This window comes from Phoenix dactylifera, chromosome 7 (assembly GCF_051530095.1).
Source record: "Phoenix dactylifera cultivar Ajwa chromosome 7, Ajwa_hap1_PhDact_Kaust_v1.1, whole genome shotgun sequence".
NCBI lineage: Eukaryota > Viridiplantae > Streptophyta > Magnoliopsida > Arecales > Arecaceae > Phoenix > Phoenix dactylifera.
The window spans coordinates 33696599-33721369 of NC_143196.1; the positions used below are offsets into that span (position 1 = coordinate 33696599).

Consider the following 24771-nt stretch of genomic DNA (forward strand, 5'->3'; position numbering starts at 1 on the left):
GCTCAGGCTCAACTGTATTTCCGCCCAAATCAAGCCCAAGGGTCCCACACCTGCCCAGTTATGCACAAGATTTGAGCCAGGCCGAGAAAAAAAAAAAGGGGGCCTCAATAAGTACTTAGGCCAGGGCCGGCCCAGACTTGGATATATCGGGCTTTATTAATTTGCAAACCGACTCAGAAGGCTTACATTCCAAGTACGAGCCCGGTCATCAGGCCACTTGAACCAGCCCGGCCCAAATATATGGATATCGAAAAAATAGGAAAAGGAAACCTACATACGAAATAAAGCCATCAAGCAAGAAAAAATCCACAAAGAAGAAGTAGAAGCTTTCTAGGACCAGAGATACCAAAAAGCAAATCCATGGATACTAAGTAACCCATGTAAGTGTTAGACCGGTACACACTGAGTCCAAGACAGCAAACTCGACATTTGGGGGTGGACAGATAAAATAGGTTAAATAAGATATCTGAAAGTAGAGCTGATTATAGGCTGGGCCTCAAGTCTAAACTCTATTAATTTTTAATCAAACTTTGGGTCAGACTTATGTAAAATTTGATATTGTCTGTACCCACCCTAAAACACCGCCTCATCGTTTTGTCCATCGGTACAAATAGCAAAAGCGATGATGCCCACCACCAAATGTTCTTCAAGAAAACACGGATCAAATTGGATATAAAATTTGGAATAAAAATTTACTTCGCTGTCAAAGAGATGAAACTAAAAGAGCAAAGTTGGCAAAACTCATCATCAAAAAAATGGAACAAAGTAGCAAAGCCTTCAAATTCCAAAGACAAAGATAATGACCTTGATCCAGGTAAATTTCCATAAATTTCTTAACACAATCATCTTATTCCTTCAACTTGGCTAAAACTTATTTTCCACCAAACCAAGGTTCTAGCAGCAGCCTTTTTATAATTGCGCCCAAAACGTCATGAATCAGCATCATATTAATATTGAATTACTTCATTGCTGAACTACAACAACCATGGTGATGCCATGACCAATTTTATAACAAAGCATGCCTGCATAGTAAATATTCTATAGTTAAATAATTATTGAATAACAAAATTACATGTTCGTCACAAACATTAATATAAAAATGATGTCAAATACCACAGACAATGATAGTGCTTAACATGTTTGCGAAGCAAGTATTTTTGTCATAATCTTCTTGTTGTTAAAACAATGCTTACAAACGATCGTTAAAATAGTGGAATTCATGAGGACCACAAACATCACATTTTGCCAAGGTTTAGGCATGCTGTACCAATCATGCCACGTAGTCATAAAGGACTGAGACAAAGATCAAGACAAGAATCTTGCATAAATTTATATGAGCTATAGTTGGTATCTTCAACTCAATCAAGTTAAAAATAGATCACAAACTGTAAAAAGTAACAAAACGGCCGACAGTACATACAAGCGAATGTCAACACTCAAGACACAAACTCATGGCTCATGACAAATGTCAACACAACTCTTCGTTCTTTAATCAATGGATTTAAGCGCTGTAATCCTCTGCTATTTCTCAAAAGACTATTACATTATGATTCATTTAAGCACACTTGACCAATTCTAACTCTGTTTGGGTGTGACTGCAGGTTAGATATCAAGGCTGACTGCAGGTTAGAAGCACCTCTTAATTGTAGGCTCATCGCTTTCTCCTTTTTGATCTTCTCCATAAAAACCCCAAGGAAAGAGGGAAGCTTGGAAATGGGTTCTTGGGTTCTGCCATGCTGTGAATCAAAAAGAAAATAGTTATCACATTAGAATCATTAAGATTTGAAGGATTTGACGTTGGAGATTAAGGGTGAACTACAAGTGTCATAGATAAAAGTTCCAAGGACTCACCATATCCTTGTAATTTCAACTTGAGAGAATTCTGCATTCACAACACCTTCACAAGTTTTTGCGTGCTCTTTAATTGCAAGAATGCGACAATTGAAGTTTCTTGCACCAAGATTTGGGATGGGGGGCCTGGAAATTAGAACAATTTTTAGGATGATATACTTAACATGCTTGATTCTTAAAGTAGCATTTCAACAAAGTTAATTGAAAGATCCGTTTTAAAAGTTTTGCTGATTGAAAAAGAATGGCCCCTATATTAACTGCATACGCCTTCACCCTTATTCGGCTTACAAAAACTTGCACTTGAGTTAATCTTGTCCAGGAGTGGCATCTGAACAACTTTTTGCAAGACGTTAAAGAGCAGCTTAAATTTTGTATCTAAACAAAAATTTTGACATGGTGTGGTAAACCCAATCTATCATGGCTTTTCATTAAGTAGATTGCCATCAATACCAAATTAAAAGGATGAACCAACCCTATGGAATTATGATGGAACTTATTACTAAAATCCGCTCAATATTTAGATGTAGAAAATACAAAAGATGGGCCGAAGAAAGATAAGAAAAATGATTTTGACGAAGATCATTGAAGAGATGAATGAAGATTATTGTAGATATGAAAGCAAATTACTTGCAAAGGAAGCTCTGGTCATGGAGCCCAACTACAAGGGTGGAGGCTCCAAGCTTGTTCACTGTAGAAACGACCAACGCCCCTTGATCGCCTTCAGTCACTATGATCTCCACCTTTGCCTGAAACAAAACCAAACCCCTTGTGTTCATCACTCTCTTTGTTAGGTGTTGATTAGAATACCAGGTGCTGCTTAAAACAAGATTATTTTCATAAGCTCTGCAAGGACCACTAGAAGCAGCAGGTGGCTCATGAACAAGTCCTTTTTAGGGGGACTGGAATTTGGAAGAGGAACTCGTACAAAAGAAAACTTATCATTATTTGTATCATGAAACATACCATCCATCAGAAAAATAATGATTAAAGCTTTTGAGAGGAGCTGAAACTCATGATCGAGCTTCAACTCGCATGGTTCATGGTGTTGACGTGATTACACCTATGCCTTGGAAATTATATCTTCTGACAATAAAAATCCGTATCGGGAAACGCACCTCGGCGATGCCATTGCAGAGGTCCTTGAAAGAGAGGGCCAACTGGAAGCCCTTGAGCCTTAGCTTTCTCTGCTGCTTCTTGGATCGTGTCGAGGGGCAAACGTGGAGGAGAGTGACGGAGTCGCTGCTGCGAAGGAAGTTGCGGACTGCCCACTGGAGGGCGGCTCGGGCGGCGTTGGCCTCCTCCACCACCACAACCACCTTCTGGCTCTCCTCCATCTCTATGACTTGGCTCCCTCTCCTCCTCCAAACCACATATTATTCCAAAGTCTCCTCATGTTCTTTCCATTTATTTCTCCAGACTTGGCATGTCCTTTCTTCTTCTTCTTCTTCTCTTTTATTGTCAATGCTGAGATTGGAGTGCCAAATGACCTGGTGAAGTAACTGCAGTGGTTGACGGGCCAAAAAAATAAAGCACAGGAGATAACCTGGAGAGTCTATGTTTGTCCATCTTAGGTCCACTCGCTTGTTAAAGAGACCTAAAGCACCAAAGACCAACAGTGTACTGCACCATACAAGATGAGCAGAGCTTTATTAGACCCGAGAGTCCCATAAAGGTAATGCAATTATCTCGATTCAAGTTAATTAATTGAGGATATTGTCGTTTCTGTCGTTTAATCGATATGATCTTAGAGCTCACTAAATATCGGTCCAACTTTAAATAGCTTCTTTTGGAACTATCTTGAACGCATGATTTAGAATACTGCCTAAAGCTAATTGTGTGCCATGATTCTTACTACTCAACCACACTAGATTCAAATCAAATAGTTATTAGACCGTTATTTGATGATGTGTCATTTGATATTTTGTCGACAGTGATTGAAAAGATCATATGTTGGTAGGAGCCAAATATAGGACAAATAATGAAATATTCAGATGATTTTTTTCATCATAAAATACAATTTTTTTTTTTTTTTATCTCCGTTGAGATGATAGACTATGTCATTCAATTCACCATTTTGATCATAAAATTCAGAACTAGCGGAAACAAGAACGGATCAAGCTTGACACCCACATCCTAGAAGAAGAACAAATTCTGCTCTCTCAACTTAGTTAGAGACTCATGACCATCACTAATCCATGCGGGTCTCATGCCTACTCGCGGCCTAACAACATTCTGGTCTAAATTTCGGGTCAACTTTGCGTCCAATTAATTCTCGATGGCGCATTTAACTTCTCAGCTGCCGGAGGCAGCTGTCAAGGTCTTTTGTCCCGCGACGCGTTCGGCCAACTATGGGGGTGGTTCTATATACACCCCCCCTATTGCTAAGGACACCCCCCAAAAACCAAAAAAAAATACCCAAACTAACCTTTAGTGTAATTACCATATTGCCCTTGAAATTTTCTCATACACCCCCCTTCCTCCTCCTCCGTTTCGTTTTGAAAAGAAAAAAAAAAACACCCCTCAAACCCCCCTTAAACCCCTCGATCCATTTACATCGTTTAGACGATCTTTGAAGGAGATTTAAGCCCCATTTGAAGCATGGACAAGCAACTAGTGATTTGGGACGAAGAATCGGCCGCAAAGGTACGTGTTCCACCTTGTTTCGAAATTTTTTTTTTTCACGGTTCGTGCTCCGTTCGGCACTGGATCGCCGAACAAAAGGCTTCTGTTCGGCTGAACAGTGCCGAACAGAAGCCTTCTGTTCGGCAACCCTCAACCGAACAGATCTGTTCGGCTGCACAGTGCCGAACAGAAGGCTTCTGTCCGGCACTGTTCAGCCGAACAGAAGCCTTTTGTTCGGCGATCCAGTGCCGAACGGAGCACGAACCGTGAAAAAAAAAATTTCGAAACAAGGTGGAACACGTACCTTTGCGGCCGATTCTTCGTCCCAAATCACTAGAATGCCGGCGACGAGAGGGAGAAGGGGGAACGGGGGGGTTTTGGGCGTTGGCGAGGTGTTTTGGAGGGGAAGAGTGGGGTGGGGGGGGTTTGGGGGGTGTAGAGAGCAATTTAGGTGAGGGGGTGGGGAGGGTGGGGGGTAATTTAGGAATTTTTAATTTTTTAGGGGTGTCCTTAGCAAATGGGGGGGGGGGGGGGGTGTAGAGAGTATTTAATTTTTTTTTAATTTTTGGGGGTGTCCTGAGCAATAGGGGGGGTGTATATAGAACCACCCCAACTATGGGCACACAATTACCAAACTACCCAACATCTTTTTTACTTTTTGACCAGAATATCCTCTCCACCGTCATCATGATCATCTCCATTAAGTATAACCGAATCATAACCGTTGGATCGATTCCGGGATGCCTCGGCACATAAAACAGTGCGTGTATCGGGTTCCATAAATTAAGTAAAAGGAATACCGTGGGGTCGGGTAGCGCCGAATGAGGCCGACAGCGGAAACGACGTCATCCACGGTCCGAATCGGGCCCCACCCGCCCCTGGAGAACACGATACTCGAAGCTGATCCGATCACGACCGATCGATGTGGCATCGAGCTGGGCGGTATGATCTACGGATCTGATGGTCCCCTTCAATGGAGTTCCATGTCGGGGACCGGGATGAGTCGATCGGAGGTGGTCCATGGACGACACCTTGCATAGCTGTACCGATGTTTCCAGCGTTTCTTGGCCTCGTCACGGACTCATGGGTGGATTACCTGAAACTGGGTAGTGCAGTTTGAGAAATTAAAGCCTCTTTATTTTAGTGAAAGTGACGCCGCACCTAATCACTACATTAAAAGGAAAACCAAGTACAAGTAATCAAAACAGGGGAAAACGTGCAGGATTAAGAGCCAAGGTAGTGAAGAGAATAGTAGGTAGAAGATCCATGAAGTTCCAGTTCCAAATCATCGTATGCCGTTTCGTTCGTTACCGAACTTTGTATCCATGCAATTCTATTACTGTATCGGTATATCGATGCCAGGCAAAGTGATAAGAGGAAATACTAATGGAAGAGGATGGGGATCCAAATTTCTGTCCAGTTTGTAACAAGGAACAGGATTTCCTTCAATAATTTAGGCACAGATTTCACTTCATTGTTGAAGAGTCCTCCGTTCCTTGGAGTAAAAATGGTTCAGTAAACTGCTGCTGCTGCCAATGTAAACCAGGCAATTCTCAAGTCTTTCTGGACACAAAACCAGGGCAATTCAAACCAGAGAGAATAATTACTCCCAGGTAGGTTGACAAAAAGATAGTCGATGTTTTCCTCAGCAGATTGACAAAACGCATGCACTTGGTTCCAGCCAATTATGTTTCACAAGCTTTTCCCCGGTCAAAACTTCTCCTTTACTTAAAAGTGCTGAAAAACACTTTATTCTTAATAGGCAGCGGGCATTTCCAAATTAGTTTGCCTGTTGGTGCAGCGACCGTGCTATCAATAATCATACTGTAGTAGCTCTCAACTACGTAAAATGAGTTTAAGGTCTCTCAAGAAAGCTTCTCTTACCTCACAGATTAATAAGAGTGTCATCAGCATATACAGAATAGTGATAAATTTAATATCCGACACATTATATCTTATATCACTCACAGGCCCTTCAAAATTAGCCTTGTTCAGAATCCTGCAGCGAAGATCTACAACAAGCACAAACAAGCCCCTCTGCTTGGATCGGCCAGCAAATAGAAATGGAAACCACAGAAGACAAGAGGCAAACAAACACAAAAACCACAACCAAAAAGGCCTACACTATAAAAGTAGTTCATCCCCATGTCCTGGACACACAACAGTCTGAGAGTTTCTTCAACAAAATGCCGCATTGGAGGCACAGCTTCATCAGATCTCCGGTACTCGGGAGACAGCATCATCAGGCCAAGCAGACCATTTAACCTCTGAATTCTGGTTTGGCCCTTCCCAGTCCCCCTGATCAGCATCAACATTGTTTCCTCCATTGCCATACCCACCTACAATGACGTCCACCCCCAAAGGCACCAGTCTTGGATGCTCACAACAAAACCCCACATCAAAGCTGCTGGATCTACTGAGTCTGATCATTTCCCCAAGATAGCAACAATAGCGGGAACAAAATTTGCATGGCAAAACAAAGGGAGATCCACCACAGTTGGACCAACTTTGTACGTCAAGTACTTCAGATGGCCGCCATCGACTTGTGGCCATGGCCAGACCACCACGGTAAAGCCCTCCCTCGCCTTCAACGGGGCGCTTCCTACACACGTTTTCAAGAACTGGAGAGGGACAAACAAGGACTCAGATTCTTCATTCTCCAGCGAACAAAAATTCGAAGGCAACAGGCACTGAAAGCAACAATTGAATTATTTTTGACCATCAGAAGCCATTGTAACAAAAATTCGAATGCAACATAAGCCACCCCATTAAAAAGCAACCCACTAGAATAGAATTCATATTCAATTGATATCACAATCACATCCAATTTAAACAGTAGTCTTTATTCTTTAATCAAACTACTGCTTCAAAACCAAGATTCCTCTCACGTTACAAAGAAGCTGCGCACTAATTTTAATCCCATGCTCACTGTCAGCAGATATTACAGATTGAATAATGCAGGCTTTCCAAGAGACCAGTCGAACACCCAATTAACAAAGCATGAACCTAAGAACATTCATAGATGCGAGCAAAGAAAACTTCTGCATATTTTAAAAAAGGGCAAGGGCAACCATTCTACACCGCCACAAAAGCTCCGTCCATCCCAGACTAACAAAACAAGATTAATTCGGCGAAATGGAAAAGAAGGCCTCCCATGTTTTGTCCTAAGCTCCTGTTTATTTTCAGGGAGATACACAGGGAAGCAGGCATTGCTACTTAAGAGCATATTACAATCATTGCCCCTTTCATCAGTATCTTCCTCTCCCTTTCATCTAAAGAGATTGCACTGGCACCTACACTCATAGCAGCACTGATCTTTCCTAAGGGGCACGATTTGGCATGGCATGACCTCGGCCCCTACCCATGTAGCCATAGCCTCTACCATAGTAAGAACCTCGTGCACGACCACCACCACGAAGACCTCGTCCACCACCCCGAGTTAGCCGATGCCGTGGAAAATCGCCGAAAGTCTACATGAATCAAGTGCAACATTATAAGACAAACCTTTCCTAGAAACAGCAACAAAATATAATCCACAAAGAGGGCTCCCAAATACCTCTGAGTCTATTTTCAACTGCTCCGAGAACTTTGTCCTCGCATTTCGTGTTCCCCGATCAAGTGTGGTGCAAGAGAGTGAATCAAAGAAATCGTCCTTAACATAAACAGGCTTTAAGGAACAAAAAGCAAACCAATCATTAGCTGTAAAGACAAGATGATGACAAGACAAATATTTTTATAGCAAAGATATTAACCAGAGCCATGTGGATGCAATGACAAAACTTGTGAAAAAACTTGCTACCTTGATTTCGAGCTTTACAGCTTCAGCCTCATCTTCCCCCAAAGTATCATCGGCTTCATTTTCTTTTGGTTCTCCATCCTTGTCCCTGAACTGGGCTTTACTTTTACCAAGATGGCCCCACACTTCATCCTTTTTAAATTTTTCATTCATAGCCATAAAATCAAAGTCTTCAGTAAACTTAGTCACAGGACGCAAATACTGCAAGACCAAAGAACAAGGACCCAATTTAACGAAATTAGTACAAAAATAATCCTTGTCAATAAGAAGAAAATTTAACTAATTGGGAAAAATTACAACTGCGTGAATAAACATAGCAGATGTGTGTGTTTGGGGACAAGCAACAATGTTTCTAGTGAGCGTGTTATGGAAAGAGGATTGGCATGGAAGATAAGTCACAAGCAAGCATACATGCATGTCAATAAAAAGCTGAGTTCACTTCATGCATGATTTTCTGTAACAGTCATAAAGGCCATTTAGAGCCACTACCTTGGAATTAGGTGCATGCTCCAGGTGGCTTTTTGGTTAGATGATCAAATAGCTATGCAAATAGAAGATTTATGGACACCAATGTCTATGAACAATCACTTTCCAGAATTGCAAAGGAAAACAAACAGGGGTAGTTCAGGTTCTGATATTTTGAAGCAACAGCATAATTGCACGAAGTCGTAAAACAAGAGGGCAGAAGATGCAATGGGAAGTGGAAACAGGTTTCCCTAGAACACGTCCAAGTCCCAATTGGCTTCTTTTATTAGCCAGTAATTCCAGAATTTCTTGGCAAAGCTTTGAATTACTTTTAAAGTAGTCTTATAGGCAACCACCACACTTTTTACAGAATAGTGTAGGTAAATATCAATCTTTACATGGGATAACGATTCCCCAAACCTCAAAGAAGCAGAACTGGCGATAAGTTTGTCCATATATGTGCATGAGTGGATCTCTGTGCTACTAACAAGAAACATAAGCATAAACTGAAATACAGATAAGAAAAAAACAATGCCACAGTAAACCAAGCACAGAAGATAATAAAAGAATAGAAGAAAGCCCTCAATTAGAATTTTTAGTCACTAGCAACAGGTTCTCTTCATGGATATCAAGAATCACGGAGCATATATATCCTCATACAGAATAAAGAAACATAATGCAACAGTTTCAATCATCAATCATATATATGATTGAAAATCACCAATTTATTGGCTTCTTTTGTCTTTATTTTCTGAATATTTCACCTCCCATGATATTTATCATCACTGTTCTCTATTTCTTCACATCTTAGGTTTGATTTTGAATCTCCTAATTTACCTCATGTTTTTGTCATTCTACGTTTTTATGATCACCACCCAAAATAACACATTCAACTATGAAAACTCTCTTGAAACCCATTTTTGTACAGGGGGTTCTTCAGGAAGAAGAGCTGAGACGTCCACCTTGCCCGTATCCAATGAACATAAAAGAGTATGTAGATTTTATTTCCATAAGATAAATCTAATACTTGTTGATTCATCCTTTTGTTCTTTTTGCATCTTTTTTGTTATGCATAAAATATGCACTCCAAAGACCGCTAAATACGGTTCTCCTCCAATGCAAGGGTACCAAGTACCACCAAGATCAAGGAAGCAATCAAAAGTTAATACACTAGAAAAGAGCATTTCAAGGGTGAAGCTGCAACAAGAGGTCATGAAAGTCTTGTTGCTTGGTTGGAATGAAAGACATGATCTATACATTCTACATGAATACAAGATCAAGTTGAGTTCAGGGTTGAAATGTAGAAACCGGACTCCAATGTCCTTATAGCATGTGACTGCTAAGAGGCAGGCACCTGCAAGCATGCACTGTCAAGCTTACATATGCAATAAATCTTCGGCAGTTTGACAACACAACATCAATCCACCCAGACCAATTGAACAAGCTAAAAATTGTTTTGATCCATCAACATAAAAACAGCCCAGCTGTGATTGTTGCATAGGCACAAACCTCCATCAAGCCACTCAAACATACCAGTGCCTTACCAGCTTCAAGCATACACATGCATAGTTCAGGTCAACCTGCACATGCCAAAATGCCAATGCACCCCCCCCCCCCCCCTCCTCCTGCCTCCCTTGCCGCACACGTGTGAAAGCTCATACCCCCACACATATGCAAAAGCTCCTTATATTTAGCGCCATCAAGGTATTTTTTCCAATAAAAATGGTAGCAGAGTTCCAGTTTTTTATCAAGCAACAACATCAATCACTATCCAATTCAATTACTTCAGTTTTAACCCCTTGAAGTCATGTTTATCAACTCATGTTTATGGAGACTGAAGAGCTAATTATAAACATAATTTACAATCATGCTCCATACAAGCAAGAAAGCTTGATGTTTCACATGAGGGGATGATACTGTAGATACACCAGCCAAAATGAACATACTGAAGTTCTGTGCAGCTGATGGTAAGAAACAAAATAGATACATCCATCTAAAAAGTAATCCAATCTTTTACTTCCATGCATCTTGATGATTTGCCTTTGTCCTATGACATTAGAAAAAGCCATACAGCAAATCTAAGGTGACTAGTGATATTTAAAATGTTTCTTTTATAAATTGTTCCCACAATAAATTATAAAAAAAATAAAGCAAAGCGAACAGATGCAGTACCCCATTTCCTCTTCCTCTTCCACGCCCCCTGTAGTTGTAATGAGTGTGTGAAGAAGCCCCATTTGTCTGAAAAACAGATTTACAAATATAAAAACACACACTGTACAAGGACTACCCACAATTATTCTAAAATAATACGCATAAGCAATATGTAGAAGACAGATGAAATCAAAATAGAATCTCAAAAACATTAGCAGATAATAAAGAATCTACAAAGCGAACCGGCAGTTCCTCTTGTTAATCAATGTGATCATCTTAACAAATGAACAGGACTCGAAAAGATGATCCAAGAAAACACTCAAATACCAATTTCAAGCTCTATTTGTTCTGGCCAAGTTTGAACATGCAAACCTTCTTGATGCCTCCTGATGACCTAAACAGCCTTTAATGTTACCTACTGTTTAATTGTTTTCCCCTCTTCTACTTGACTGGTTTGCCCATTTCTCCATCTTTAACACATACTTCCTGCTGTTTTATCTCACATCGTTTGTGAATATGAACCATAGAGCTTATTGAAAGTAGCCCAATATGTTGATATTCTTTCAACTCCAAACATTTAATAATACCTCTCTAGCACAGATATATGTGAAAATTTGTTCCTGGTACTTGGGTTTTTAACTTCTTAGTTTCCATCTTCTATTAATGTACTGGAATTCTTAAAATTCTTAACAAATCTGATTTTTTCCTTTGAAGTGTCCCTCTAGTGCTGCTGTAGAATATATCGCAGTTAGGTTTAACCTATCACTTAATTTGTTCATGATCTTGGGTCGATTTTCATCATAGCATTTGCATCTCTCATCCTTTTACAAACATATTTTTTTCACAACTATAGTAGGGTCAAAGAAAATTCAAATATTAAGGTACGACAACCAGATTGATGATATTTTGCACCTTTAAAAAGTTAATCCAACTGAACCTTATTTATGAATAAAAAGATGATGAACTGGCCCAGGAGCAAATAAAAGCTTGTTGATATATCACTAATAAAAGGTACTCTACATAACTCAGAACCTCTTGACTGCTTTCAGACATAGGAGAGGGTCCACTTAGACAACAAGCCCTTTCAATCACAAAGGGGAAAATGCAATCAAAGGTCAGGAAAGTGCCTCTCTAATAAGAACGTAAAGGGACCAGAGGGATAATAATTCTTAATTACATAAAAATAATGAAAATGATAGTTGTCATTTGTCAGTTCTTGTTATATATGATATTATTGATGAGACTAGCTGACTGCATGATTAATAATAATTATTGAATCACACATGTTCTATGGCCATTGGGCCACCATGTGAACTTGACCACATTTTCACTATCTTTATTCACATGTATAACAAGTTATAAATATGCAGAGGCAGGTAACAGGGTCATAAATTTGGAAAATAGCTTGAAACATGAGCAACAAAAAAGAACGAGACCGTTGAATGCTAAATTCACAATGCTCCACACAAGAGATACAACAACAATTATAGTACTTACAAAAAGAAATACAAGAATAATTATAAGGTACAAAGTTGCATGCAAGCAAACACATCAGTTTTCCACAATCTAAATCAATTCTGTTAACAAGATTATATTTACATCATAATGCTGAATGCTAAATTCACAATGCTCCACACAAGAGATACAACAATAATTATAGTACTTACAAAAAGAAATACAAGAATAATTATAACGTACAAAGTTGCATGCAAGCAAACCCATCAGTTTGCCGCAATCTAAATCAAATCTGTTAACATGATTATATTTACATCATACCTTTTGAGCTGTGGGTTTGGGTAATGGCAGTATCGGCTCCTTGGCTTCTCCTGGAGCACGTACAGATGGTTCAGGTAACAGTGGTTTACTTTTGGCTTCTACTGGTTTAGCCTCTACATCTTTATGGCTTGTTTCCAAGGGCTGGGATGGAGTAAGTGCTGAAGAGCCGGACTGCAGCAGTTGACCAGGAATCACTAAGGGAACTAATGTTTCAACTTGGCTGGAACTAGATGAACCGACAATTAGAGGCAATGACTGAGATATAGTCTGATAAACAACAGTTGGACCAGGAACAGTGTTAGGATTGCTACTAACAACAGAAGGCATATTTTGCGACATGGTTGCAACAGGCTCGAGGCTAGAAGTCAATGGAGGCATGATAGGAAGGTTAACACCAAGAGTTGATGCAGAAACAGAGGCTACAGGAGATTTATTTGGCAACAGATTGGATGGTGTTTCAGTAGTTAATGCACTAGCCGAAGTAGGAGCCACTGTTGAGGGCAATAAACTTGAGGTTAAATTCAGGGTGCTACTAGCAGGTTGCAGTAAAGGAGAAGGGAACTCTGGCATATTTGGAGATACAGATGGCAATGCTGCATTCATTCCAGGATATTGCAAAGGTTGCTGCATGGAATGAGGAATTGGCAATCCAGGTGGTGGCCGAAGCAGAGGTGGCTGTTGCAAATGAGGAAGCCCACTTGATCGTGCATAGTATCCTTGCCAATACATAGGCGGCATTGCAAGCGCAGACCCATTTGCAGTTGGAGGCGTTGGAGAGGTGCCCCATGACCCTAAGGCTCCCCCAGGTTGATAAAGAGGCAAACTGCCTTGAAATGTTGGCCTAGGGAGTCCCAACTGAGCAGTGTGGGAACTGAGATCTGCTGCAGTTCCACTTCCAACAGATGGCAAACTTGTAGATGTAGATGCAGGATGAGAATAATGTGACTGCATAAAATTTGAAGACGTCAACAGGAACGGACTCAGGTTGAAAGTTCAAACATCCAAGGCCACCTTCTTACCTGAATAATAGCAGGATCATGGTGTATGGGAGTAGTTTGAATTGGTGGTGAGGACTTGACCTGTAAATCCTGCAGCAGTGCAAGCAAAATATTCATTTAATTGAAAACAGGGGGGGAAGAGAGATAAGATTACACATTGAGACTGCAGTTTTTTAAGATATTAAAAATACATCAAAAATTTATAGTTTCTAAGAAAAAAAAAGATGTTTCTTAACATTTGCAAGGTATCTCTAGTGGTTAGAAAATTTATGTGCAAGTGCACCTTAGAAGAGGTTGCCATTTCTGTCATCCATGTATAATACCAACCAGATCAAAACAGATTGCTGCCCCTTAGACTGGAAAGTATAGAGCATCGCAGAGAGATGTTTCACCAAAGAGCAAAGTTGATAGCAGCAACAATGACAAACTAATTCATCAAATATTTGTATTATGTTTGCTGTCAGTGATAAAACGTGATTGAAAACAATCTGAAAAAGTTGATCAAATATTTGTACTATATTTGCTGTCAGTGATAAAACGTGGTTGAAAACAATCTGAAAAAGTTGAATACACTCCATTTAAATGGTAATTTTACATCAATATGCAATACCACTTTAAGGTGGCCATGGCACTCAATCAGGCACCGAAAATTGAAAACATTACTTTATAAAACAAAATTGATGAAATAATTTCGTTTCAAATTTCAACTGCCATGAAGTATTAGAATATTCTACATCATGAACCCTCAAAAAAATTTCAGCATTATACTAATTCATCGAAGCAGCAAAAACTGAAACATGTCATGTAGATCTTAGTAATGGCTTTTAATCGAACTACTCTAATACCAACTGCCTGTAAAGCATTGGAAAATATAAAATTATCCACTATGAAATGCTCATCATAGAATATCATTTTAAATTCATGGAGTTGACAATTAGCATAACTACCCCCACTGAAGTGGAAAAGAGGAAATATGAGAACATGGATGGATATTGAGCATGATACACTATAGATGTATACTTGTTTCAAGAACTTTAAATGAATCTTTGCCCAAGTTCACTGTCTTGGAAGCATCATGAAAACCTATTTCACAGTATTGGCATCTTGCTCAATGGAAATATTTTCCCCGTTGCACGAAAGATTTATATTAGATTCAATTCTCAAGTTTCAATTCGCCTCCAGCATTTCATCAAAACAGGTCCATCACATTTCCAAAAAAGAAAAAAAAAATCATATATAATCCTGCTAGTGCTCAACCACTTATTTTCTATAATGTCTCAACATGACCTCCTAGCATACTATAGCATACATCACTATAATGCGTCCATGTAGTTTAACAGTGTGATTGAATGAAGACTGGGCCAGATTCACTGGTTATAAATGAGTCAGATCCATTAGTTATACATGCACATAGAAACCTTTTTTTTGTTGCAGAAGCTCACCAAACACAAATAATAACAATAGCCATAAATTTTGCAACTTGAGACCGATCAAGTAAACCATGACTACTAGCATGCAGTTGGGATCGTGTTCCTGCTCAAAAGCACTACCTTGCTCATTCATATTCCTCTAAACTTAGGAAGCATAGTTTTCTCCCTCTTTATATCTGGTTTTCTCTTATTCATTGGTTATAAATGAGTCAGATCCATTAGTTATACATGCACATAGAAACTTTTTGTTTGTTGCAGAAGCTCACCAAACACAAATAATGACAATGGCCATAAATATTGCAACTTGAGACCGATCAAGTAAACCATGATTACTAGCATGCAGTTGGGATTGTGTTCCTGCTCAAAAGCACTACCTTGCTAGCATCCAATCCTTTGGCAGTATATAAAATTCTTGTTCGAGTCTCTATATTCCTCGTTTAGTAAGACTGGCTTTAAAAATCTGCTCAACATCCAACCTCTCCATCACTCAAAGATAGCAAGATGTCAATCACATATAAGAAATGGTTATGACTCTAATGCACATTGTAGACCTAGCAGACACGTATTTGACTGGTTTAGACCTAAGTCGGTTCTAAAGGTTGAATTAGGAAATAGTCCTAGAGATATAATTAAATAAGGTTGGTATCAATAACATCTAAACAGATTTGGAATAAACTAATATCAAGATCAATCAGAGATCCTCTCTAATCACGAGGATATTATGTCTACAACCACTTTCCACATTTGTACTAGATCAAATCTTGGCAAATTGTAGGGAAGATTCTTTTCTGTGATTGTTATCCTTATTTATGAAACCTCAACATATGTGGACACATTCACGGGTGGGTTCAAGGGGTCCTACAGCTATAAAGAAGGGTGCATAGCCATTGTAAAAAACTATCTTGAATTGAATGAAATTCCTAGTTCTCTTCTCAGTTGTTCTATAAGTTTGAAAGTTTTTTATCATTGCATCTTCCTCCTATCTTGCTACTCCACTATCAGGAAGATCTTTTTTCAGGGAGAAAGATCGCCATGTGCATTACCCTGGGCATCCCCCCCTTCAATATCTGCATCATGTTTGAGTATGTTGGATGAGATCAACTTCTAAACTAAAATTGGATTTTGAGCGGTTGGTACTTCCCATTCACCTGGTACATTTCATTTGATATGTCATGTTTCACTTTTTGGATTATAACTATATTACACATTTCATCTTATATTTATTAGTTTATTGGATTAGCCACCCATCTAGGCACCAGCATCCCCCTCATAACCCATCTATACTCAAGTCTTTTAGAACATTGCACTAAATCACAAAATTTGATCTATAAGAATGACTAATAACCATTGGAGCTCATGGCTCAGACTGAAGTTATCATGTTGGACATCTCTATAAAAGATCCTAAACCAAATTTAGAAATTCACTATTCAAATTCAAAAGCTTCCCAAATAGGCAGGATAAAACTCTTCTAGAAATAGCTCATTTACAGCAAAAACAATTGAAAGAGCATAACCAAGGGACTTGCAGGTTCACTTACAGTAGGAGTTTGGGCTAAAAAAGTTCACCTGCAGCTATATAGAAAAATGGGAGGTAAGGGTCCTATTGCAATTTTGTGGTCATCCCTGAATGCAAAAGTCTTCTCATCCACGATACTTAGAAAGAAGGGAACATGAACTAGTTGATTAAATATAGGGTTGGCAGTCTCATGGAGGTGAATCTAACTCAAATATTCACACAATTTATGGGAATTACTTCTATATAAAAAAATAAAATAAAAGGTTGGGGGTCACCTGATGCAAATATTTTCAGTAACAAGCCCAATGTTTGTTCATGGAAAAGATTATGCATAAAGCCATTTTTGGCAATGAGCTGGAGGTTTCATCATGCGAAAACATTCAACAGCAAGCTGGAGATCTTTCTCGTGATGTTGATGGGCAATAATTTTTTTCCCTCCACAACATTCCAATCCCAGAACTTTATTACCAGCAACTCCTTGGCTTTAAAGGGTTTTGAACTTTTGATTGCAAGATATTGGATCACCTATCATCACATAGAAGTCTTTTCTTAGATGATTTATCATAATTAGGATCTTGACATTTTCTTTTCTTAGGACCAATTAGCTTCCTCCCGTGTAAGAGTCATCCCAAAAATTCATACAGGAGAAGAGAGTACTAAATTCCTCTATCATAAAAGTATAGACCGGGTTTTGTTTGTCATACGATCATCATCATTGGAAATTTTCCATCTCACCGTAAGCTCCTATATTTTAAGATGTACAGCTAACCTAACCCAAGCCAGCACACTACAACACCCATCACCCCTTGGAATCTTAGTGCAAGAACTTCGGCAATGAGAGGCTAGTTCCCCAAATATCAAGGCATAGGAATGATCCTCAACAAAAGTAATGCAGGCAAATAGAGAATCACATGTGATGATCCATGTACCTTGCATCATGTGAGGTGAGTACTTCGATTTTCATCCTATAACCAACCACTTGCTCTTATCTCAAAGAATATATGGCCCACTTGTGAGCCCTCTGAGAAATTATTTATTTGAAAAAATTTCAGAATAGTGAATTCATACAGCTCAACACCTTAAACCAAATCCAAAGCTGAACTTGAAAATTTGACCTTCATGAACCTCATTGAGGCACTGAAGCAAGAGGAAAAACTGCTAACTTTAGTATAAATAAAAGTAACCTAACACTTGAAAAGTAAATAAAAAAACTTTAAGTTGTATTTATTCAACAAAACAAGATTGTAAAAGGCACTTCATATGAAGCACAAAAATGAACTTAAGCAATAGAAAAATAAACTTGAAAAGTTGAAGCTATGACCAAATAAAAAATGCTACACAACATCAGCTCTGGTTTCTAGTTGAGACACAAAAAGGCATTGGTGTGCAATTCTATCAATTTTTCATCTCATATTAAGAAATTTTTGAAACTGAAGTGTTCAACCTTAATGCTCTAACTTACCGTGCCGTGTACTTTGGAATCAATGGAGTCATGGACTCAGCACAGTGAAGGAGTTTAAGACCTAAAGTCAAAGCCGTTGTTACCAAGGTCCGCCGTACCAGTACCGGTCGGCGTACCGGTGGCCGGCCGGACCGGTACGTACCGGCCGGTACGCGGTGGTTTCAAAAATCACAGCGCGCGGCGCTATGGTTCTAAAAAAAAAAAAAAAAATTGTACCGGTGCGAACCGGCCGGTTCGCACCGGTACGAGGCCGGTACCGGCCCAAACCGGCCGGTTCGGATAAAAAACCGGAAAATATCGGTTTTTTTGTCGTTCCGGTACCGGTCTAGAACCGGGCCGGTACGTACCGGCCGGTACGGCATTCCATGGTTGTTACCATAACCATCAAGATAAAGGAGCAAAAGACCAGGTACATAATGCTAGAGAAGGCGGAGTCCCATAATGGGGGAGTTCCAACGGAGATTCAAGAAGGGAATATCATGTTACTCCTCATCATTCTGACAGGCATGATGGTTCTTAGAGTGCAGCTACTACTAACTTATTGAAGTGTATTGTGCAAGAATTTATGGCATATTGCTACATCGTTAATTCATTATGTACCTTAATATCACTTCCACGAAAGAGTATGTACTCGTATATTTTGTCGCTAGCAGGAATTTGTGGGCCGTCCTTCTTTCTTCCTTCAGTTCCAAATGATCGTACTACAAAACAGAATAGAAAGTGTTGAAAGAAGCTACAGTAAAGCTACTTCTAAGACACATAAAAGACTGCAAACAAAAGAAGGTCCAACCATAAAATAAGTTGGCAAAACAGAAATTATCAACACAAGATTAAATTTCAAAAGGTTAACATATTGATACAAATTAATATATAAGTTGCTGTGTTAGAAAATCTGTAGACTTCATTGACACTTGAAAAGTGCCAAAATTATTCGAGGCTTTAGAAGAGATTTCCTGTTCTGCATAAAGACAGATAAACAGATCTGTCAAAGCATCAATCTGAGAGATATTACACATCCTAATACATCAATTAACCAATTTGCGACACTGAAATTTTATCTGAGAAGCTTGCATGATATGCCATTTGCAGATATTGCAAGCAAAAAAGCCTACAATTGCTGCAGGAAAAATTGGAACTGGTAAACAACATAAGATAACTATAAAAATAAAAGAAACCCTTTTCATATCCCAGAGAAACATCACATTGTGAAATGAAGACAAGGCTGCCTGGCATACTTGACGTTTGATTGGTGAAATCAAATGCAAAATCAAGTTCATGCTGATCAAGATTGCAACTGAATTAATAGATTAAAAGAAGAATATTCAATCATCTTTTCTTCAAAATTGTGAACAATATCTCGATTATTGGTAGTTTTTTCCATCCTTCCAGAATCACTAAAATATACAAACATATCGTGTTTGTATATCTCATAGTTCAACCCAGATTAACTTGATAGTAGATTAAAATGGCTGACATGATGCTCTCAGTAAGCACTGAAATAATAAAAGGACAATCGAAAGGTTGTAGAATAGCTGAAATCAAGTGGTTGCAGCCATAAAGAAAACAACAAAATCAAGAGTGAATAGAAAACAGTAGGTCCAGCTAGATTCTATTCTAGCAAAACAGTTTGGTCAGCCCAAAATAATATCAAAGACTCGAGTCAAAATTTTCTTGTTTTGAGATCATGGCACTTTTGTGATTGGGAACTTTTAATGCTATCCTCCAATATATAGTCCAAATTTTCATGGCATGGTCCCAAAGGTACTACTATTTCTACATCAATAGTTGATGCTGCATCAATAACAACACCTCCTGACAAGGAAGTCATCAACTAAAACATACGAGCCACAATACATCATGAAAAATTACGGCAGTCAAATTAACTTTACATTATAAACTTTGTATAATCTGCATTTTAATAAAAAGTATTTACAGTCCATAAATGCCAATATATTCCATCAGTAAACAATTCAGCTTTTCCAATTGTTCAATACCAGCTTTATTGATGTTTACTTTATGCAAAATTAAAAAAGAAAAAGAAAAAAAAGTCTCAGAAACCAGATTTCTTATTCTAAGCTAAAGTAACCCCACTCTTCTTCACAACACCTCAGACCTGATCTTGCTGTACTTTGAAATGTACAACCACAAGCCAAACTATCGAAAAAGCTAGTAGATGAAAATCCAGTATTTATATCCAAACAACTACATCAGCATTAACTACTTCCTTCCATTTTTTTTCATTATCAATGACCATCAAATAAGGTATGAACGACCATCTCCACGAAGTGATTGAAAACTCTTACTTGCACTGCATTCCAGATAATTTTTTTTCCCGGAGAAAACAATTTTTACCCGGGTATGGTCTGATTTAGTTGGCCAGCAAGCAGAAAAGGAACTACAAAACCAATTATCCTTAACAAGCCAGCAATCATAATAATAGAACCCATGTAATGGTATGCGAGAATGCCCGAAATAATGGCATATGCCTTGGGCCTGTAAGGGGCATTTAAATCAAACCATACACCCCAAGATTTAGTAAACATATGCACCCACTATTTGTCATTAGCCAGCACATAAAAGTGGCTAGCAGAACATGCAACAGAAAAAAAAGTCTCAATGCAGCAGCACAATCCAAAAAAAGGGTCTCTAATATGTTCATGTATTTTAATCATGAACCAGTATCAAGCTCAGGATTGCTGCAATGGAGATAAAAATTTCAGCTTCTTTTTGAGTTCTTCCAGCAAAGTTTTACAGATGTTTTTGCATATGGAGTAAATATTTTCTGGCTTAAACTGTCACTGCTTAAGGTGATCTTTATGAATCAAAGTCACTCGGTCAATTAGGATATCATTCCTTGCTGCACAAGAGGAGGGTGGGTTTAGTATCATGACAAGGCCTCTTGATGGGTAGAGTGCCATTACAACTATAAATATAGGACCCAGGTTCCTCACTCCCTGCTAGTCCTCATTGCAAGGCTAGGGAGCAAGAAGAAAGGCCAACTGCAGCTACAAAATCTCTAAAAGATTATGCAAAGGGTTGACTATTGTTAGGATCAAAGAAACATGAATGCATTGGCAAGTTGAATCAATGATGCAAATACGAAGCTGTCGTCTTGGAAAAGTTGTCACTTTGCACAAGAGCACAAACAACAAGAATATGTTGAATCAATGGCACAAGATTCACACTTTATATACTATAGGAAGTTTTGATGTCGTATAACATGATCAACAATCTTCCAGGTACTTGACGTTTACATGTTTTATTAAAGCACAAATTTCTGGTCTTTAATCATGCAAGTAATTGCAAATCAATATCTCAAATTCATTGCAACCTAAACTTTCGAAAGGGCATAACTTGAGAGTTGGACCCACTCTATCATCATAAATATATTTTTTGGGGGGTAGTGTCTCTTCACAAATTCAATGACCCACCAACCTATTACAACAAAGTTACTAGACTTTAATCTTATGAAGGAATGGGGACATATTAACTCTTTATTTATTTAGATTATTCTAGCATATAAAGTTTCATCTTGGAACATTGGTCTAAATTTTGGTCATGAATCAAGTTGGAAATCAGGTTGGATAAGATCCAAATCAAGATCTACTCAACCAAGTTGCTTTCCACAATCTGACCATAAGTACCTTGTAAATTAAACAACTAAAGCCAATAGAATAATAAATTGCCCAACAAAATGAACATGAAAAAAAAAGAAGTGGAAACAATGGAAGTGAGGAAAAGCCATGGTGGGAGGGGACATACTTTGCATGTTTTACCCTCGATGATATCAAAATCAAATTTGGTAAGTCAAATAGATCTAATATGGGATCATTTCAAATTTAGGACTGCCAGACAACAAAGATTAAGATGGTAAACTGGAAGGGTCTATTAAGGGACATAAGGAAAATGACATCAAGGTGATCCTATTGATTGTCGGGAACAAAATATCAGCATACCATCGTTGAGAATTGGAAAACGTGACAGTAGTCATGGAGTGAATTAAATTAAGCAATGGACTGCAATGCAATAAATGCATCCAGTAAATTCCTTATTATTTATGCAGCATTGGAGATTTAAAGCATGCTACGAGTGGATACCGCATGCTTGAAAGCATACCATATCGAAACCACGGGCAGATAAATAAGTAAATTTTGTTATAGCTCCCAAGCGATCAATTCAAAGCACAAAACCTAAAAGAGCCTTGCTCATAGAACCTTTAAAAAGATGATCTCAAAAAAAATAAATAAAAAAGCAACCTGAAGACATAATAGATAAATTAAAGAAAAATATTACTTCAATAATAATTTAACGAGCAAACAAAAGAAAAATAAATCAGTCCCTGATTGGAAAAGGAATAATGTAAACATAACTAGAAATTCCAGCAAATAAGAATCAGATACTCTATAAACTACAAGAAAACATAAACAAAACCCTAAGATAAACTTAAAAAGAAAATAAGAATTGATAAAAAAAATAAAAAGAGTAAAGATTAACCTAAACCCTCTATGCCCTGCAGCAGAAGAGGGCACTAACCTACATTGAGGCCGCAAAACCTAAATCCCAACCTACTCAAGAAACAAAATCCAACAGCCAAAAACCCCAAAAGAAAAAAAAACTCAAAAATCCCAAATTTCTAACACCATAGCCGCGTCACAGATAAAGGGGGAAACTTCAGAATAAGAGGGGATTCAAGGTACCGTTTCTCAACCCGATGCTGGATTCCTCTGTGTTAATGTTGTAGAGGATCCCCTCGTATCTGATCTCGCTCTTGGAGGTCAGGCTTATCAGGCTCCCGATGTAGGAGTCGGCCGAAGGCCCCCCGGATCTTGAGGCCTCCGCTGCCATGGCCTCCCCCAATCCCCGCCAAGAACAACTACTCCTCGACTCCTCGCAGAGAGACGAAGAAAAGAGAGAAGAAAGGAGAGATGGGTGTCTTCGTGAACAGGGGAGAGAGGAAGAGAGGCAAGGAGAGGGAGAGGGAGCGATGGGAGGGTCAGAGAGAAAACCCTTTCGGCTTTTCCTTTCTTTCTACTGCTGGGTATATTTCATGACCCCGCCTGGGTGCCTTTTATACACTTCCCTGCCTATCAGGCTGTTGGAATTTCCTGTAAGGGAGGGGGGTCAAATTGGATTTTTATTTACCAGCTTTATTTCCTTCACTGGCTGGTTGTTTATTTGTTTTGGTGAACCAAAAAAACTCTTATTTGTGCTACAAGCACGGGGACCATACCATACTTTTTTTTTTCTTTTTTTTTTTAAGTAAAAGAATGGGGGGTGGGGGTTCCGGAAGATTCTGCATGCTCCCTCTCCGACCCTGCCACCTCGGTACCGGCGGATCAGATGGCGACTCTACCGGACAAACTAAACAGGAGGCATCCAATCTCTACATTTAATCGATGCCCGCGTATTTCGAACTCAAGTCACTCCCGTGGAATATTAGCGCTATTCCAACCGTGCGACCATCTTGGTGGTAATATCATACTTTTTAAGGAACCAAGGAGTATATTTTACTGATTTATACGTCTAATAAAAATAATTATTTTTTTGAATTAATGATTTTTTATATTGTGAATATAATAATATTTGAAGACCTATTTGATATCTCTATAAAATTGGACTGGAATTTCTTTACCATTTATTTAAGCATAACTCTGTATTAACCAAATACCATCCGCCTAAATCTGAGGCTGCATCCAAAGGCTAGGACCGAGGCTGGGCTTGAACAAACTCTTAAAATATGCAAGCTAATGCTCTGTTCTTACGGAATTTTCAGCCAAAATTTGTAAGGATATCTAAGTATGCTCTAATCTATGGTTAAATGCTATGGTAAGTGAAGATACGGCTATGGAATCCTAAAGGGTTTGGGTCATGGGCTGGACCCACTGGGGGCTATGATGGCATGTACAATTGGATTGCATGGGCCCGTGGGCCTTTAATGTGGGCTCGATGATTGTGACATGGTCTGTGTAAGATGCTTTTACTTAGGCTTGCTATGTGTTTAATCATGCTAGGACTTATATGGAATCATAAATCAGACTTGAATTGTAATTCATTTGACAAGATATATTCTTTTATGTCACGAAAGTAGGAAATGGGTGGTCTTCCATGGTGCCCTATGCAACCTCATCAAACGTAAGTTTCTGCTACAATCACGAAATAACTTTTTATATGCAAGCTAATTGGCCCCTTGGGCATTTCTTTGTATCTTATTGTTGCTTAATAGCTTCTTTCACATCAACTCACTATGCAAAGTTATTGGTAAAGACTTTCATGGTACCCTCAGAAGCTGCAATCAGGGCTGGTCCAACCCTTCGGCAATTTAGGCGGTCACCTAAGGTGCGGGCCCAAAGAAGGCCCACCATAGGAAATACCTCAAAAACAAAATGAAAAGAAAAAAAAAGCTTTTCTGTGAGTTGTATGAGTTCACCTTAGGCTGGCTCACTACAGGAAATGCCTCAAAAATAAAACAGCCTTAGGCCCCCAAATACATTGGGCCGCTCCTGGCTGTAATCTTGAATGAAGTTGGCTTCGATCACAAAGTCTCTGGTGTGGTCACAAGATGAATTTTTACATGCAAGCTAATTGGCATCTTGGATATCTTTTTTTATGTTATTATTGCTACTAGGTTGTTTTACATCAGATCGTTCTTTTGCAGGAACTCGAAAAAAGTCACTGGAGTGCAGATCCTGCAAATATTATTATTT

General features: G+C 38.9%; 2 protein-coding genes across 2 annotated transcripts; both read right to left on the reverse strand.

Annotated features, from left to right (window-relative positions):
- Positions 1-1307: 1307 nt before the first annotated feature.
- On the reverse strand, positions 1308-3480 carry LOC103701948 (Adenine nucleotide alpha hydrolases-like superfamily protein). Its single transcript, XM_008784179.6, has 4 exons — positions 2967-3480; positions 2479-2597; positions 1852-1977; positions 1308-1736 (listed from the first exon to the last, which is right to left on the reverse strand). Exons 1-4 carry the CDS (start codon positions 3183-3185, stop codon positions 1652-1654), a joined length of 549 nt encoding a protein of 182 aa, XP_008782401.3. The 5' UTR covers positions 3186-3480; the 3' UTR covers positions 1308-1651.
- Positions 3481-7496: 4016 nt separating this feature from the next.
- LOC103701949 (protein decapping 5-like) lies at positions 7497-23111 on the reverse strand. Its single transcript, XM_008784180.5, has 8 exons — positions 22765-23111; positions 18668-18768; positions 13681-13749; positions 12662-13606; positions 10907-10972; positions 8273-8470; positions 8030-8140; positions 7497-7943 (listed from the first exon to the last, which is right to left on the reverse strand). Exons 1-8 carry the CDS (start codon positions 22910-22912, stop codon positions 7794-7796), a joined length of 1788 nt encoding a protein of 595 aa, XP_008782402.4. The 5' UTR covers positions 22913-23111; the 3' UTR covers positions 7497-7793.
- Positions 23112-24771: the final 1660 nt, after the last annotated feature.

What these genes read in the sequence shown, in the direction of transcription:
- LOC103701948 (XM_008784179.6), bottom strand. Translation starts at nt 3,185, where the DNA reads ATGGAGGAGAGCCAGAAGGTGGTTGTGGTGGTGGAGGAGGCCAACGCC. An exon ending in TCTGCAATGGCATCGCCGAG is followed by an intron (nt 2,598 to 2,966) that starts GTGCGTTTCCCG and finishes GTTTTGTTTCAG; the next exon opens with GCAAAGGTGGAGATCATAGT. An exon ending in GACCAGAGCTTCCTTTGCAA is followed by an intron (nt 1,978 to 2,478) that starts GTAATTTGCTTT and finishes TCTAATTTCCAG; the next exon opens with GCCCCCCATCCCAAATCTTG.
- LOC103701949 (XM_008784180.5), bottom strand. Translation starts at nt 22,912, where the DNA reads ATGGCAGCGGAGGCCTCAAGATCCGGGGGGCCTTCGGCCGACTCCTAC. An exon ending in ATGATCCTGCTATTATTCAG is followed by an intron (nt 13,607 to 13,680) that starts GTAAGAAGGTGG and finishes AATTTTATGCAG; the next exon opens with TCACATTATTCTCATCCTGC. An exon ending in CTGTAAAGCTCGAAATCAAG is followed by an intron (nt 8,141 to 8,272) that starts GTAGCAAGTTTT and finishes TGTTCCTTAAAG; the next exon opens with CCTGTTTATGTTAAGGACGA.